Source organism: Protopterus annectens, chromosome 5.part0 (genome assembly GCF_019279795.1).
Source record: "Protopterus annectens isolate FY-2018-M chromosome 5.part0, PAN1.0, whole genome shotgun sequence".
Taxonomy (NCBI): domain Eukaryota; kingdom Metazoa; phylum Chordata; order Ceratodontiformes; family Protopteridae; genus Protopterus; species Protopterus annectens.
Genome location: NC_056735.1, coordinates 1,722,906,879 through 1,722,924,799, shown reverse-complemented (window position 1 = coordinate 1,722,924,799; position 17,921 = coordinate 1,722,906,879). Strand labels below are relative to the sequence as shown.

Here is a 17,921-nt window from a genome sequence, read left to right as displayed (position 1 = left end):
AATGTACAATCAGAGTGTAATGTACAACATTTATATTCATTTTTTCCTTAATGTTGGTGGGAAGAACTTGTCAAAGGAATAGGTGCTGAGATGTGTGTGTGTGTGTGTGTGTGTGTGTGTGTGTGAAACAAATGTGTCTTAGATAATGCTATGTTAGCTGTAACTTTAAGGAAGCTGATTGTGTCTTGGTTATTTTGATTGGTGGGCTTGTTAAATAGGTTAATTGAATGTATTATAAAAATGAAGTTTATTTATTTTAGTGTTTTTTAGCACTGAGGAAGGATTTTAATACCCGCAAGCTTTGTGTTTTGATTTTATCAATAAATGGCTCTGTATGGCATTTGCAGAACTCATTTTTCTCTTTTTTCTTGTATGTTTGTTAGTGCCATGAATGACATTCATATGATCAGAGACCATAGACTGTGTTCTGTATTACTGATTGATTATCCATTTTTGGCAATTGGTTCTCTTGGTCATGAGAATCTTGTTCACCATCTACATATTTTTGCCATCTAAATGAACAGATATTACTTTGATTTTACTCCTTGTTGATAGAAAGAATTCAGAGAGTGATTTCTGTATCTCTGCTGGAAAAAAAAACCCTGAATAGTGGATTTCCCTGTGGATCTATTTCACGGCCATTGTTGTCTGTTGCTTAGATAATTTCATTAGGTTGCAACATTTAATGGTATAGTATGAGCTGTCACAGTTATACTAATGATATTTGTAATTATACTTCATTTATCCCCTCTTCTGATATTCCTGTTGGTACACTGAAAGCTTCCCTTGCAGACATTTTGAAATGCACTGATGAATATTATTCATGTTTAAATCATCTAAGACTGATGGAGTTGTAGTTCAACTATTTTGTAATTTGAACCAACAGTTTCACCTGGAGGTAGTGCTTTGTTTTAAGGAAATAAGGTAAGTGATATGGGGGAGTTGTCTCATCATAAAGTCTTTCTTCATGATTAGGTGTCTACCTCTTTTCATCTAAAGAATATCTTCAAATTTAAGCATCTACTTCTTGCAAAGGACTGTGTTGCTGTTATCCATGTTCTTGTCTCATCACAACCTGACTACTGTAATCTCTTGTAGTTGAAACTCACTACTGGTGATTTACACCAAATTTAGGTGGTTCTGAAGGCTGCTGCCTGGTTAATAACTAGATCCCAATGCCCTTCATATATTATTTCTTCTCTGGTGTTAGCACAACTTGCATAAAGGGGTAAAGCCCTATCACCCAGGTGACTGGAGTTCACTGTATAGCTCTGGCATTTGTTTTGGCTTGCTTGTGAGAAGATAGAAATGATAAGGTTTAGGTCTGTTCACCTACCTTTGGGAGGCCTGTCAGGGACATGTGTTTCCTAGGCAAGCTGTTGTCATATAACTGCTAGGGAATAGGCAACAAAGGTTATGCTATAGCTAGGGGTGGCAAGAATGGATTGTATCACATGTAGATGCATGCAGATCAATCACACACTCCATTGCATACCAATCCCATAGATGGGAATGGGACATGTGCAGGGGTAATAAAAAGGAACCTAACCCATCAAACTATCTCTGTTAGAAGAAATGGCTGTTTTCTGAATTGATAGCTTCCTACAGAAAACCCATCCTCACTGGTACATGGAAGCACTTTTCGATGTTAAGCACTTTAGTGTATGTGTGTTCGATGTTTTGTGATTCGGACATATGCTTAGTCGAGCATGCGTCCTAGACCCATATGTTCTTTCTGTTGCAGTGGTTTTCAAGAATCTGGTACTCAGATATAAGCCCTGGCATGATTCAGCTTATGTTTGTCTAAAAGATTCATTGAAGCCCTGTCTTCCAATTAGGGATTTTTTGGCTCTGGAATGTTGGTTTGCTTTATGACTCTAGACTTTGTTAACCCAGCTGGATTTTTTCTGAAGTAAATAAAAACTTTTGGAACTTTCTAAAGTATTCAAAAAGAATCACACTTTCATTCTTAACTGAAATCTTCTCTAGTTATTTGTTGTTTTAGAAAATTAATTACTGTTAAATAAGGAATTAGCCTACTTTGATTAACTTCAAGTTACCAATTAATATGGCACATGGGTACCTAAATTATGAGTTCAAACTCTATCAGTTTGTTCTGCGAGTTATAGATTACTTTTATATACCACTGGTTGAACCATGGACGATTCTCCTATTACTCTTTCTGCTCCTACCATTTGGCACTTTGGGATTGTGATAGCATGCATTAGAAATTAAATGATTGGTTGGTTGACTGATATTGTTTTCTTTTCCTTTCTCTGTAGCTTAAAACATTTAAGAAAAAAAGGAGAACAAAAAAAAAAAAGAAGGGGGAACTGTGTAGCTCATGACTTCTAAGACTGAATTGATTAGAAAGTGCCCTGCCCTTTTCCTCATACTAGTACCCACAAGGAAAATTCTGTAATTAAGGCTTTTATTATTCTGCAAAGTGAATCAAATAAAAAAAATCTGTATTATAAATCTACAGAAAAGATATCGTCCCCCCCCCGTACATTAAAAGCAATCTAACATTAAGCAAAGCTTAATTAAATATACTTGTTTTGTAACTTTAATATGCATTCTATTAAACTTCATTCAGTGTTTTACCAACAGGGTAGGGGAAGTTAGCAAGCTCCCCATGTTAAGTATGGTTCGTAAGGTATTTTACATACAATTGTCCTTGTTTATCATGCTGTTTAGAACATATCAACTGTTTGGAAATAGATGTAATAGCCCATCTTATCTCTGTTGTTTTCATCACATTAAATAAAAATGTCACATAAATTTTATGGATCTTACCTCGTTAATTAAAAACTGAAGCTGTAACACTGTAGCACCACTATCATGTTGGCAATAACAATCGACTCCAGGTCTCCCCAATCTGTGGTAACAGTAAGTCAAGGAACATGACATTTTTTTTATGCCTGCAAGTAATTATATCACAGCAATGATCAAAAGAAATCATATCCTTCTACATATGTGCAATTATATGTATGCATGTTACTTTGAGAAAAATAAATGCATTCAATAGTAATTTTTGAAATCTTATAATGTAATCCCAGCTTTTCAGAGAAAAAATAATTTTAACTTAAGTAACTACAGTAAATGGTTTTGACATAATGGCTAAAGTTTTCACCTTATAAACATATGGTGCAGAGTTTGAGTCTAACCTTGGACAATTTGCTAGGCTTAAAATGGCCCATCAGGGCAGCTAGCTCAGTATTCACTTATGAAGCTATAAAAATAGTCTATGATGTTGTTAACAAAGGCTGTTTAAAAGAAAATAAACAAGAGCTTGTCTTGTTAAAATTTATAACAGATGCTATGATTTCACATAGTTACATGTATTACAAGGATAAATCACTGACTTTTGCACACATTGACTTGAGTATGACTAATTGTGCAGGTGCTAGAAAATTTGGCATATGGGAGGTAGGTGTTCTTCAGACATGTTCAGTGAGAGGGACCACAACTGATCCACGGGGAAGACTTATGATGAGTGTGCTTGCAAGAAAAGGGAAGATGGCATTCATGGAAGGACACATACAGACTACAACATAAGCACTCTAACAGAAGTGAGAGCGGAAGAGCATAAATAAAAAAGTCAAAATTCACCACTCATTCTGCTTGACTCTTAATCCAAGGGGAATGAATGAGCCAATGAGCGCATGCTCCTGAAGCAAATAAATGGATCTCATAGGCCAATAAAGGGGAAGCTTAATGGCCAAGTGAGCCTACAGAAACACAAAATAACTGATGATGACATTCCTAGTGAAAATGATTGTTTCCACTTTATTACTCCGACTCTGACAAAGATGCACTCCAGCTGCTGCTATATACCACTAACCCACTGACAACTAAACAAAGCAATTTGTTTAATCACAAAAAATGTACTAACATCTTTGTAGCAAACCTAGTGAATGGAAACTCTAGGGCACAGTGTTTCTGAACAAGCCATACTTGTGTATGCAGTGCATATGTCATTACATAACTGATACACTGACAATACGGAATACCTCTTAGCGCAAAAAGAAATGCTGGATGAGCACTTTATCTCAGTCAGAACTAGCACACTCCTGAAAGCAATACAAAAATGGTAATGATACTTTTCAATACTTCAGAACATTTTTCATTTCTTACCTTTGTATTTGGTGGTTTAAGTCTACATAGAAATGTCTTTGTTAGAAATGATGCTGTTTAATAATGTTATTTTCATTTTCAGCATTCAAATGCTTTTTTTCATTATTTCTTTTGATATCCAACTCATATTATACAGTGTTTTTAATTAGATACAGCCATAGAACTCATCATGAATTATGTTCTTAAACAGAAGTGTCAGACAATGGTAATAATACAAATAAAGCAGGGATGCGTAGGAGAACAGTATGTACTAATAATTTATCAATATGTGTTTTGATTCTGAGCAGTCAGTTGGTAACTCCATTGAATACAAATGAAAAACATGAATTTTCAGATGCTTAGTAAGCTATACCACATTTTTTTACAAAAGAAATATAGTCCATAACTGCTATAATATACAGACTACCTACCTTGAACGTACTTGTCCCTTGTTAAAAATTTCCCTTTTCTAAAATCAGAGCTACAAAAATAATGCTTTTCTAATATACAGACATGTTCCAACATAATATAATATAAGATTCCTTTAATGTCATTGCAGAAGCACAACAAAATTTGTAGCAATAGTGCTAAGGTGCATTCACATATAATGAACATGAATAAATAAGAGAATACAATACAATATGATATAATACCAAACAATACACTATAATACAATGCACTGCAGTAAACAGCTAACTTATTGCACGTGGGTATATTGCACGTGAAAAGAATAAAGGGAAGTGCCCAGGAATGTGAACATACACCTTATAGTGCAAATGGCTAATATCTGTAATCAATGTGAGTATTTAGCATTGCTTAGTTCATGTGTGGCTCTGGGATAGAAACTGTTCTTAAGTTTGCTTGCCCAAGATGGAATGGACCTGAACCGTCTGCTAGAAGGCAACAGCAGAAACAGGTGATGTCCAGGGTGAAAAGGGACTTTTAAAATGTTGGTTGCCCTGCTGAGACATCAAGAGCTGAAAAGTTCCTCCAGAGAGAGAGAGAGAGAGAGAGAGAGAGAAAGAGAGCAGTAAGCAGCCAATGTTTTTCCAGGCAGATTTAATAATTCTTTGAATGGCCTTTTTGTCTGCTGCCAAGCTGTTGACATACCACATGAAATGCATGCAGTATGTCAGCACACTTTCAACAAAACTGTGGTAAAAAGACACCACTAGATTCTCCTACAGGTTGTTTTTCCTGAGGATCCTCATGAAATGAAGTCTCTGCTGTGCCTTTTTGACTGTCTCTGTAGTATTTATGGACCAAGAGAGATCTTCTGCCACATGTACACCTAGAAACATGAAGGCAGGCACGCTTTCCACACAGTCTCCATTGATATATATAGATTTGTGATCTGCATTGTGCCTCTGGAACTCTATCTATTATGAGTTTTTTTGTTTAGTCAGTGTTCAGGGCAAGGTTGTTCTCAATACACCATGTAGCCAGTATTTGAATTTCATCCCTACATGCAGTCTCATCTCCTCCTGAAATAAGGCCAACCACTGTGGTGTCATCCACAAACTTAATGATGGTATTAGTATAATGAGAGAGACACAGTCGTGGGTGTAAAGAGTATACAGAAGGGGGCTCAGCACACAGCCATATGGGACACCAGTGTTTTGCCTGAAAGTGGAGGAGAGCTATGGGCCTAGCCTAACCATCTGAGGATGGTTAGTCAAAAAGTGTTTAATCCAGTGTCAGGTAGGTTCTGAAAGTCATATGCCAGTGAGTTTAGTTATCAGTCTATCCAGGATAACTGTGTCAAAAGCCTAGTTAAAGTCTACAAAGAGCATCCTCACATAGCTCCCCTGCTGGTCAAGATGACAAAGTGCAGTGTAAAGGCAGTGGAGATGGCATCTTCCATAGACCTATTTGCTCTTTAAGCATACTGGTGTGTATCCAAGATAAATGGGACACAGTCCTTAATTTGTCACAGAACCAGTTGTTCAAAACACTTCATGATGACTGGATTTAGTGCCACTGTATAGTAGTCTTTGAGACTAATGATGGCAGGTTTCTTTAGCAGTGGAATAATCATAGTTCACTTCAGACAAGATAGAATAGTAGATATAGACAGAGACAGGTTGAAAATCTTTGTGAAGACCCCACAGAGTTGGTCCCCACATTCCTTCGACACCCATCCAGTCACTTCATCAGAGCCAGCAGCCTTTCTTGGATTATCTGCTTTGAGCACATGCTTTACATCATGCTCTTGTACTGTGAAGATGTGTTTGTAGGAGGCTTGTATAGATGGCGTGAGACTGCTGGTTCCACCTCAAAATGGGTGAAGAAATAATTAAGTTCCTCTGTCATCAAGCATTTCCATCAACAGCTTTATGGTTACTGGTTTTATGATTGGTGATGTGCTGAATACCTTACCTTAGTCATCATGGGTCCTTGTTGGTAACATGACCTTCTATCTTCCTTTTATAGGCCACTTTATCCTGTTCCTAGCACCGCTGTAAAGGACTCTGTTGCCAGACAGTGCTGATGTTTCTGACTGTGAAGAGATACTCAAAGTGTAGACAAACAGTCATCTGTTGGTTTGACTGAAGCATCTTATTGGTAAGATACTTCATTATAGGTATGGAAAATGGCTGTCATGTGGTGGTGCAGGGAAGATGGACCTGAGCGGAGTGATACTAGGTATGTCATCTTCAGAAGTTACTAGCAGGGTCTGGCATTCTTTACAGATGGGGGTCCAAAGGGTAGGCCAGAAGTCATCTACTGGTTGGTTAAGACATACGATGGGTAACTGCTACTACAGTTTCTTTCATTAGATCCTTTTTGGGTTTAGGCTGCAAGGTGGCTATCCATTTCCATGTGGTTCATTTGGCTGGAGACACATGGCTGAAGCAAAATGCAGTGCTAGACACATATAGCTGTCACACATTCAGTATGGGCATGAAGGAGCATACAGCGCCATGCCCACAGCTTCAGTAACTAATTGCACAGGAGCCAGGGAAATAATGTGAGTTGTGTCTCTTCCCTAGTTATACTTGATAAACATTGTTAAAATGATTTTGCCAAAACTCTAATAAATATTTCAGCATTAGCATTACCCAGAGAAAGTGGCTTATAATTATCTGGATCATTTTATTCCCCCTTTCTCTTGTATAAGATCATTACCATTGCTTTGCACATGGATTCAGGCATGACTTCTTATTCAGAATGTTGATAAACACCTTTGTTGTCCTTTCTTTTACCTGTAACCCAATCTCCTTATAAAAATCTATGGTGACATCATCCAGGTGCCCTGCTTTCCCATTCTTTAAATATAATATTACAGCAAACATTTCCCCCACCCCCAAATCTCTGCTCATATCCTCTCTCTCGATATATGGGGCACTTTTGTAGGCCACTCCCCCTACAAACCCCAAATGAACACTTATCTGATCAACATACATACAGTTTCTTAAACTCTTCACTTGTCTCACTTGTGCTATGACCACCCCCCTCTTCACTCTTAATTCCTTTTGTCCATTCTTTTTCTTTCTGATCTTCAATTTTCAACAAAATAATTTTATGTCCACTGCCCACTGTCCCCCAACATTTCCCTTACCTTGTAGCCAGCTCCATCTTCATCTTTGAATTGTCTACAACATGATATTAATTTGCTGTATCCCTTTCCTGCAGTTTATGCAATATCTCTTCCAATCCTCTCATCTGACCTTCTACCTCCTTTTCATTTCCTACCATACTATTAATCTAGATTTCCTTCTGACTTTATCTCCTGGCATCCTCCCTTTCACTATCATTTTCCTGAAATATTTTACTGTTCCTAGCATCCACTGAACCTGCCATTATATCCCACTAGTGCCCTGGCATCCACACCCATCTCTTATCCACATTTGAATCAGCTTGTCAATCTCTAATTACCGTATGCAGTCTGACAGCTTCCATTCTGCCAAACTAATATCCCTCATTTCTCCTGTAGTTGCCCTATAAATAAAAATGCCTACTGACCTGTTGCCTCTCTTTCCTGTTTTTTTCAACACTCCCCACATATCCACTAACCCTACCCTTTTCATAACTGCCCTAAGAGGCCCAGATATTCTTTACAATATTCAAAGCTGCCAAATAATCTAAGGGTGTGTATGCTTGTATGTGTGTGTGTGTGTGTGTGTGTGTGTGTGTGTTTGTGTGTTTGTGTTAAAAGCAAATACTTCTGTGCATGTAGTTAAAATCATTTGCATTGTATGTAGTTGACAGCAATGACATGAAATAATCTACTGGTGGTATTATTTGACTATTTATTTGATAGATCACAATAGGACATCTGAGGCGTACATAGTAAAATATGTGCTGTGTGTGTGTGTGTGTGTGTGTGTGTGTGTGTGTGTGTGTGTGTGTGTGTGTGTGTGTGTGTGTGTGTGTGTGCATGTCCATGTATGTGTGCATTTGGGCATGAGAGTATGTCTGAATTTTGGTATATGCACCCCTGTGTGGTCGATTATTTCTCCATAACATACACAGAGTTGGATGTAATTCCCTGCTTGTTGTGTGTTTTTTAACTTAGAAATATCTGTTCAGCATTAGAATAAATGAGTGCAGTGTTGGGATGTTGGATTAGTGCTTATATTAGTATTGTTCCATACTGCTCTCACAACTGTGATTTTTCAATAAAAGTGTTCTAGTATAGGATAGTTGCATCATGTCCCAGTTCCTCAGCTGTGTCCCTTGTTTCATGTTCATATATAGGGTAGGTAGCACTTTTGGCATTGTGCTAACCACACAAACAATATGCTTTGCGAAAAACAGCTGATCTAGTATCATCTGATATTTTAATATTTCTGGAATATGTGTTTGGAATATGTGTTAGAAGTACAACAGAAGTTGAAGAGCAGTAAATTAAAAAAAAAACTGCTGGTATAAAAGACTGCTCCCAGGAAGACACAAAAATGATTACATTTTTTGAGTATTGGATGTTGTTCAGAAATGGATGTCAAGTGAATAAGGTGACGGATTTAATTTATGATTTTTTTAGTTTTGTTTTATTAGCCATTGATGCAGATGAAAATAGTGGTGGGGAAAATTCTAACTGTAAACTGAGATACTACTTTGTTAATTAAAATGCTGCACATGAGATTGTGAAGACTGATGCAGGATAGCTGTATTACAGAATGTGAGGCCTGGGTGGCTTTCAATAGTTTTCTACTATGCATGTAACCTATTTATAAATCTAATTGGTTAGTTTTCCTTGCCTGTATCATGTATTGGCAGGTGCATAATTAAGTTTATAAATCACAGATCCCCCGGTCGGGTGAATGAGACCCAATTCATAATTCATTTAATATGGGGATGCACAAGCCAGTGCATTTCTTTGTGCCGGTCCCAAGCCCGGATAATTGGGGAGGGTTGCATCAGGAGGGGCATCCGGCATAAAATTTTGCCAAATCACACATGCAGACAACAGTACAGAAATACATACCAGATTGGTCGAGGCCCGGGTTAACAACGACCACAACCAGTACTGTTGGCCAGCAGGATTCTGGTGGAAATTGAGCTACTGTTAGCCAAAGGAGGAGAAGAGGGGGGATGCATGCCTGAAGGCAGGTAAAGGTGAGGACTGTGATAGTGAGGATCAGAACTTTGAATGTTGGCAGTATGACTGGTATAGGTAGAGAGCTAGCTGATATGATGGACTGAAGGAAGGTTGGTATATTGTGTGTGCAAGAGACCAGATGGAAGGGGAGCAAGGCTAGGTGTATTGGAGGTGGTTTCAAATTGTTCTATCATGGTGTGGATGGGAGGAGAAATGGCATAGGCATTATCCTGAAGGAACAGTATGCTAAGAGTGTTTTGGAGGTGAAAAGAGTGTCAGATAGAGTGATGTTTATGAAGCTGAAAATTGATGGTGTAATGATGAATGTTGTTAGTGCATATGCTCCACAAGTTGGGTGTGTGATGGATGAGAAAGAAAAATTTTGGAGCGAGTTGGATGAAGTGGAGATGACTGTACCCAAGGGCGAGAGACTGGTGATTGGAGCAGATTTCAATGGGCATGTTGGTGAAGGGAACAGAGGGGATTAGGAAGTGATGGGTAGGTATGGTGTTAAGCAAAGGAATGCAGAAGGTCAGATGGTAGTGGATTTTGCGAAAAGGATGGACTTGGCTGTGATGAATACGTATTTTAACAAGAGGGAGGAGCATAGGGTGATGTACAAGAGTGGAGGAAGATGCACACAGGTGGATTATATCTTATGTAGAAGGGCCAGTCTGAAAGAGATTGGAGACTGTAAAGTGGTGGCAGGGGAAAGTGTAGTTAGGCAGCATAGGATGGTGGTTTGTAAGATGACATTGGTGATCAAGAAGAGGAGGATGAGTGTGAGGGCAGCACCAAGGATCAAATGGTGGAAATTGAAAAAGGGTAATTGTGAGGTGATGTTCAGGAAGAGTTAAGACAGGCACTGGGTGGCAGTGAAGAGTTACCGAATAGCTGGGTAACTACAGCAGAGCTAGTAAGAGAGATGGCTAGAAAGGTGCTTGGTGTGACATCTGGAAAGAGGAAGGAGGACAAGGAGACCTGGTGGTGGAATGGAGAAGTACAGGAGAGTATACAGAGAAAGAGGTTGGCAAAGAAGAAGTGGGATTTTCAAAGAGATGAAGAAAGTAGACAAGAGTATAAGGAGATGAGGTGCATGGCAAAGAGAGAGGTGGCGAAGGGTAAGGCATATGAAGAGTTGTATAAAAGGTTGGACACTAAGGCGGGAGAAAGGGACCTGTACTGATTGGCTAAACAGAGGGACCAAGCTAGTAAAGATGTGAAGCAGGTAAGGGTGATAAAGGATAATAAGGGAAACATACTCACAAGCGAGGAGAGTGTGTTGAGGAGATGGAAAGAATACTTTGAAGGGTTGATGAATGAAGAGAATGAGAGGGAGAGAAGGTTGGATGATGTACAGATAGTGAATCATGAAGTGCAGTGGATTAGCAAGGAGGAAGTAAGGATAGCTATGAAGAGGATGAAGAATGGAAAGGCTGTTGGTCCTGATGACATACCTGTGGAAGCATGGAGGTGTTTAGGTGAAATGACAGTGGAGTTTTTAACCAGATTATTTAATGAAATCTTGGAAAGTGAGAGGATGCCAGAGGAATGGAGAAAAAGTGTTTTGTTACCGATTTTTAAGAATAACGGTGATGTGCAGAGCTGTAGTAACTACAGAGGGATTAAACTGGTCAGTCACAGCATGAAGTTATGGGAAAGAGTAGTGGAAGCTAGGTTAGGAGGGGAGGTGATGATTATTGATCAGCAGTATGGTTTCATGCCAGGAAAGAGCACTACAGATGCAATGTTTGCTCTGAGAGTGTTGATGGAGAAGTACAGCGAAGGTCAGAAGAAGCTGCATTGTGTCTTTGTGTATTTAGAGAAAGCATATGACAGGGTGCCTAGAGAAGAGTTGTGGTAGTCGGGAGTGTCAGAGAAGTATGTAAGAGTGGTACAGGATATGTATGAGGATAGTGTGACAGCGGTGAGGTCTGCGGTGGGAGTGACGGATGTGTTTAAGGTGAAGGAGGGATTACATCAAGGATCAGCTCTGAGCCCTTTCTTATTTGCAATGGTGATGGACAGGTTGACAGATGAGATCAGACAGGAGTCCCTGTGGACTATGATGTTTGCAGATGACATTGTGATATGTAGTGAGAGTAGGGAACAGGTGGAGGAGATCCTGGAGAGGTGGAGATATGCTCTAGAGAGAAGAGAAATGAAGGTCAGCAGGACTAAGACAGAATATATGTGTGTGAATGAGAGGGAGGATAGATGAATGGTGAGGATGCAGGGAGTAGAGGTGGCGAAGGTGGATGAGTTTAAGTACTTGGGATCAACAAAAACACAAATTCAAGTAGAAAACTGGTAAAAACACAAAAGGCAAGGAAGCAGTTGAGAAGAACCAAACACGGGCTTTTAATACAAGTGAATTGTGAACCTTCATCAGACAAAATGAACAAAAATCATCCTTGCTGTTTCTGGTGAAAAGGGTGGCATCTAGTAAAGTGTAGGTAGCTATTTGAATGTGTGGGTTTTCTGTAAATGTAAGACTTGAATTTGTTATTAGGGGTATCCTTAACTATTTTAACATCTAAGAAGTTCATTTCCTCGAACCCTATTGTGTATGATATAAATTGGAAACTTGTTGTAAATATAATCCATAAATTCAGGTATAACATCTGGTGAACCTTTCCGATGAAACACATGTCATCTTGGTACCTAGTGTACCAAGCGATTAATGTGATTAACAGTCACACAGTTTAAGAGATGTTTATGCTCCCAATGGGCCATAACACTATTGGCCCATTGCTATGCCTGCCTTCTGCAAATAAATTTGATTTTTAAAAAGCAGAAAGTTATTTTTCAACACCATTTCCAACAAAACATCTACTAGGTTTATTACTTCATTGGATGCCTTCCTCTCTAACAGAAAATCACATGTCCATTCAATTCCCTCCTGATGTGGAATTACTGTGTAAAAGTCTTTTACATCTACAACCAGGAATATTAAATCAGAGTTGAATTCAATATTGTTAAGATTCTCCAAAAAAGCCCATGAATCCCTACAAATTTGCATTTCTTTGTTGATGTATGGTTTTAACAAATTGTACAATGGGTCTTAGTGGAGGGTCAAAAAGATTTATGTATTTTTTGTGCCAAAAAAAATTGTATGGTCTTTATGCTGTTATGGTTAGGTACTGAAGGGTGTCACCATCAGTACTACTCTCCAAGAAAGAGATAAGTCTAGTGTTTCTCTTTTTTATTATATTGTTTTCTTCATGTTCACTTGCTACCATATCATACCATCTGATTGCTTTGTCCTCATAAGTGCTTATATCCATGAAGACAAGGCCTCCGCCCTTATCTGGTTTCATAATTCTCACTCGGCATTCATTCAGAAGTGTGATAAAATCCAATTCATATTTGGATATATTACTTCTAAAGTTAGTGTTAGTTTTTTTCTTCTTACCAAACATTTGCCTGAAATCAAGTTCACACATTCTTTCAAAAATGCCGAGTGCACCAGAAATCAGAGGATTAAAGACACTAGACACCCTCAAAGGGTTCAACAACCCTGGTGTATTCCCTAAAATTGCTGCTAAATTTAGGTTGCATACATACAACTTAAAATCTAATAACATTTTCACTAGATCACATCTTTTTTCTGGTACAAATGTTAACCCTCGAGAAAAAAACTCAATTAGAGGAGGCTCAACAGCTAAGACTGTATAATTATAAATTTTAAAGTCACTGTTGGAAGATTTACTTATACTCGGTCCAGTATTTAGGCGTGTGATCACCTCCTCCTCTGATTGGCTCTCCTCTTCCTCTGTGGTTGCCTCCTGTTGTTGGATTTCATGTTGGCATTGTTGGACACTTGTGAGTCCTTGGGAAAATCCTGGTTGTTATTATTTCCCTTACTTGTGTTTTGGTCTTGCCTCTCGGAAGGAATGGTATTATTTTGATCTTTAATCATCTGAGTTTGAAATATTAGTAGAGGCATCACCATTTAGTTTAGAAGCCCAACCTGAAGGGGGAGGGGGATAAGCTTTGTTATTAGAATAGTCAACAATATCTCTATCCATCTTACGTTTTTTATGTGAGACTAGTTTGGAAATTGATGCATCAATGCTGGAAAAAATTCTTAAATAGTCATATTTGTACCTTCCAAAATCATTGTCCTGCACCAAGCATCTTTCCAAAATTTCCAACTCTTGTTTTAAGGTGACAATATCTGCTTCATAGAAATTAACTAAGGATGCTAAAAACTCAAACCCTTGTTTGTCAAACAAGTGCAATAGTTCTTTATGATAGGTAGAATCTTTGAGAAGGCCTGCAGGGTAACGCCATTGTCTTAAACTCTTTGGCACAACTTTATTTGACATGCATTGTTGTAAATACGCTACTTCCAATTGCAGCTTCCTACAGCGAAACAATTTGCTGTCAAAATCATTTAAATTGTCTAAAAACGTAGATGCAGGAGTACCCATATTGACATGGTTATGTTCACCACTGTTAGATACAGCAAAAAAGTCTTTCTTACCCAAAAAGTTGGCCATAGAGGGTAAGCAGTTCTCGACAGAACTACTGGTTCGATTAATCCTATTTTCACCATGCTGAGTGTTAATAATATCCTCACCAGCTAAAATACGTGCTACCCGAGGTTCAAAAGAATTTTCTGTTTGCCCATGCTTTGTATTAGCAGTGTTTCCGATCTGCCCTGCCATTAAATGTTCCTTATTACGGGAATTTGATGTTCCTTCGATAGACCCATGTCCAGGGGACGCTCTTGCCACCGGAACAGGAACAGGAAGTCCCGACGTACCATCCAGAATAGGGTCTCCTCACCGGGCAGACCCAGGGTTGGAAATTACATTCTTTTGTGTACACAGATCAACTTTCTGTGTTAACGCTTCAACCTTTTTCAATAACAGGTTGACTAGTACAGTAAGATCTCCAGTCCTGAAACTACCTCGCTCACTGTCTAAAGAGAACAGCGGCAGTTGCGAATCAGCCCCATCGTGCTCACTTTCTCCCAAACAATTGCTTCCACTTGCCATGACAAAACTCCAAAAACACAAATTCAAGTAGAAGTCATAATTAAATAATTGAATAATTCAGCAATTAAACAGATAGACAAACAGTGAAATTTAAAGACTAGCTATAACTAAAACTTTTTCACTAATAACAAACACATTACTTCTGTATTAAAATTATTTAAACATGTAATCAAGAATTAATACTTTCACAAATGAACTCATATTTATATTTCATTAAAAATGAATGTTTAGTACCAACAAATGCATATAAAAATATGTATTAAATACAAATATATATTAAATATGTATTTTATATACATGTTATGCAGAATGAAAACAAAAAATACTTCTATTAACAGTAATATATATAAAAAGGAGATTCTATAAAGGCATGAAATAACCCTACACTACTTGTAAATATAGAATAAAATATAACAAAAATATTATTAAATAATAGGATCTACTAGATTAATGTCTAGATTACTATATAAATATATGAATATAAAATCTATGATTCCTATATGATTATTGTTAATTTAGCATGGGCACAAGAAAAATGTATAATTTTAAAACATAGAGATATTAAATATATGTTTATATATATATATACATATATTATATTCAAATTATATATATATTTTTATATGCATTTGTTGGTACTAAACATTCATTTTTAATGAAATGTAAATATGAGTTCATTTGTGAAAGTATTAATTCTTGATTACATGTTTAAATAATTTTAATACAGAAGTAATGTGTTTGTTATTAGTGAAAAAGTTTTAGTTGTAGCTAGTCCTTTAAATTTCACTGTTTGTCTATCTAATTGCTGAATTATTCAATTATTTAATTATGACTTTAAGTATTTCTTGTACTTAAACTGCATTTCAAACAGTGTCAATTAACTTGTATTAAAAGCCCGTGTTTGGTTCTTCTCAACTGCTTCCTTGCCTTTTGTGTTTTTACTTGGGATCAACAGTTCAGAGTAATGGTGAGTGTGGAAGAGAGGTGAAGAAGAGAGTACAGGCAGGATGGAGTGAGTGAAGAGTGTCAGGAGTGATTTGTGACAGACGAGTACCTGTAAGAGTGAAAGGGAAGGTCTACAAGAGGGTAGTGAGACCAGCTATGTTATATGGGTTGGAGACAGTGGCATTGACAAAAAGGCAGGAGTCAGAGCTTGATGTGGCAGAACTGAAGATGTTAAGATTTGCACTGGGTGTGACGAGGATGGACAGGATTAGGAATAAGTATATTAGAGGATCAGCCCAGGTTGGAAGGTTTGGAGACAAAGCCACAGAGGCAAGATTACATTGGTTTGGACATGTGCTGAGGAGGGATGCAGAGTATATTGGGAAAAAGATGCTAAGGATGACACTGCCAGGTAACAGGAAAAGAGGGAGGCCTAAGATAAGGTTTATGAATGTGGTGAGAGAGGACATGCAGGTGGTTGGTGTGACAGAGCAAGATGCAGAGGACAGGAAAAAATGGAAACAGTTGATCTGCTGTGGTGACCCCTAATGGGAGCAGCTGAAAGAAGAAGTCAAAAGGCATCTATCAATTCAGTGACATGGGTACTATTTCTTTATAATTTCTCTTTCTCTTGCCTACTATTCCATTGCTACACTGGACTTTCTATAACAGAAACATGTAATTGTTTGACATCTAAAGATTTCTTGTATTAACTGAAAAAAAATATTTCAGAAGACTTTTTTTTCTAATTCCTTTGAGATGCTGTTTCATATTTTGACTGTATTCCAAGGTTAGTTCCAAGTGTATGGAATTTTACCAGAAACATAAAGTTTATGACACAGAGGATGCTTCGAGTTCTAATCCAATTTTCTTTGCAAGACAATAAGGGTATAGGATAATGAGTCATACGCACTGGTTATGTTATACAGATGGTAAGCTGGGGTCTACTTTAATTAAACAAAAGCAGAATCCCTCCAATACGAATTCATTGAGACATAAACAGTGAAACACTATAATGTTAAACATGCAAAACTGCAAAATTTAAACATCAAAACCGCAATAGTCGGCCAACCCCACCGCCCGTAACATACTACCTTTGCAAACACAACAAAAAACACATATATACACTAACCAAAACCCTATTACTAACCCTAAATTAAAGCACCAAAACCCCACTTGTAACCCTACACAAAACCCCACATACACAACTATCTATGCACTACCCTTAACCCCTCCCTAACCCTAAGGTCAGTAACTACCGCACACTTACCCTATAGAACTATACCCACACAAAGTAAATATTCCACACACATTTAACAAAACCCTACACTAAACCTTACATACATTACCTATCTATGCACTTACCTTAACCCGCACCCTAACCCTAAGGTCCGTAACTATCACACACTTACCTTACGGAGCTAAACCGCAGACCGGCCAACTATGGCAATTCGACATATCCGATTTCGCTATTTAGTGCATTCAGTGTTTCCGCGTTTTGCTGTTTACATGTCGACGGATTCGTATTCAACGGATTCCACTTTCGTTTAATTAAAGTAGACCCAGTAAGCTGAACTAAGAACCCAAACAACAGCTTGGAAGAAAGCAGGCTGTGAAGCTATAAATAGGTGGGACACACAGGTCTACTAAGGACAAATAAAGGCATAAAAACATAAAAAGTGTGGATAAAATACAGACTTTTTTGAGTTATCACTATTGTAATGACTATCAAGTCTTTGCCATAAACATACAATAAATCCATCTGTTCCTCTGATGGAGAGTATCAGGTGCAAGGTATGATGTTGTCACCACTGAGAGTGTAGGATTTTTTTGACAATTCTAACTCCACCCCATAGTTGTTTGCATGCCATAATATTGGATGTATTTAACAGGGAGTGCATGTGTGCAACCATGTATTCTAATTTTCCTGTCCAAACAGCACCTCTTTGTAGCATGTGAATACTATATGCATTTTTCTGTAGGTGACACACCTGCACTGTTGCAGCAAGTGGAAGTGACACTTGCCCCCTGTGGCATGAGCACACTGGTGTCAGCAGCTCAATGACATCCTCCCCGATCTGTTCTCGCTGCAACCATGATGGTAGTCAGTTGTGGGTCATCTAGGACTTTACCCTCTATGCCATGGGGATGGACCAAAGGGTTACCATTCTTAAAGTGTTCTTAAAAGTCACAGTACTATGATGACCACATTACTCTACAGTACATTAACCTGAAATACATCTATAATAGCCATAGTAGGATATAACGTGTACAACTTTCAAAGGTAGTTTGGAGTAAGTCACATATGT

At 38.0% G+C, this 17,921-nt stretch overlaps 1 protein-coding gene across 5 annotated transcripts in view; it reads right to left on the bottom strand.

Moving 5' to 3' along the window:
- STXBP5L (syntaxin binding protein 5L) overlaps nt 1-17,921 on the bottom strand; it is a 4,174,867-nt gene that overhangs the window by 2,610,579 nt on the left and 1,546,367 nt on the right. For all 5 annotated transcript variants that reach the window (XM_044071514.1, XM_044071515.1, XM_044071517.1 and 2 more), the window contains exon 3: nt 2,797-2,878. In XM_044071514.1, the coding sequence (XP_043927449.1) occupies nt 2,797-2,878 (82 nt within the window). The remainder of the gene's footprint in view (nt 1-2,796; nt 2,879-17,921) is intronic.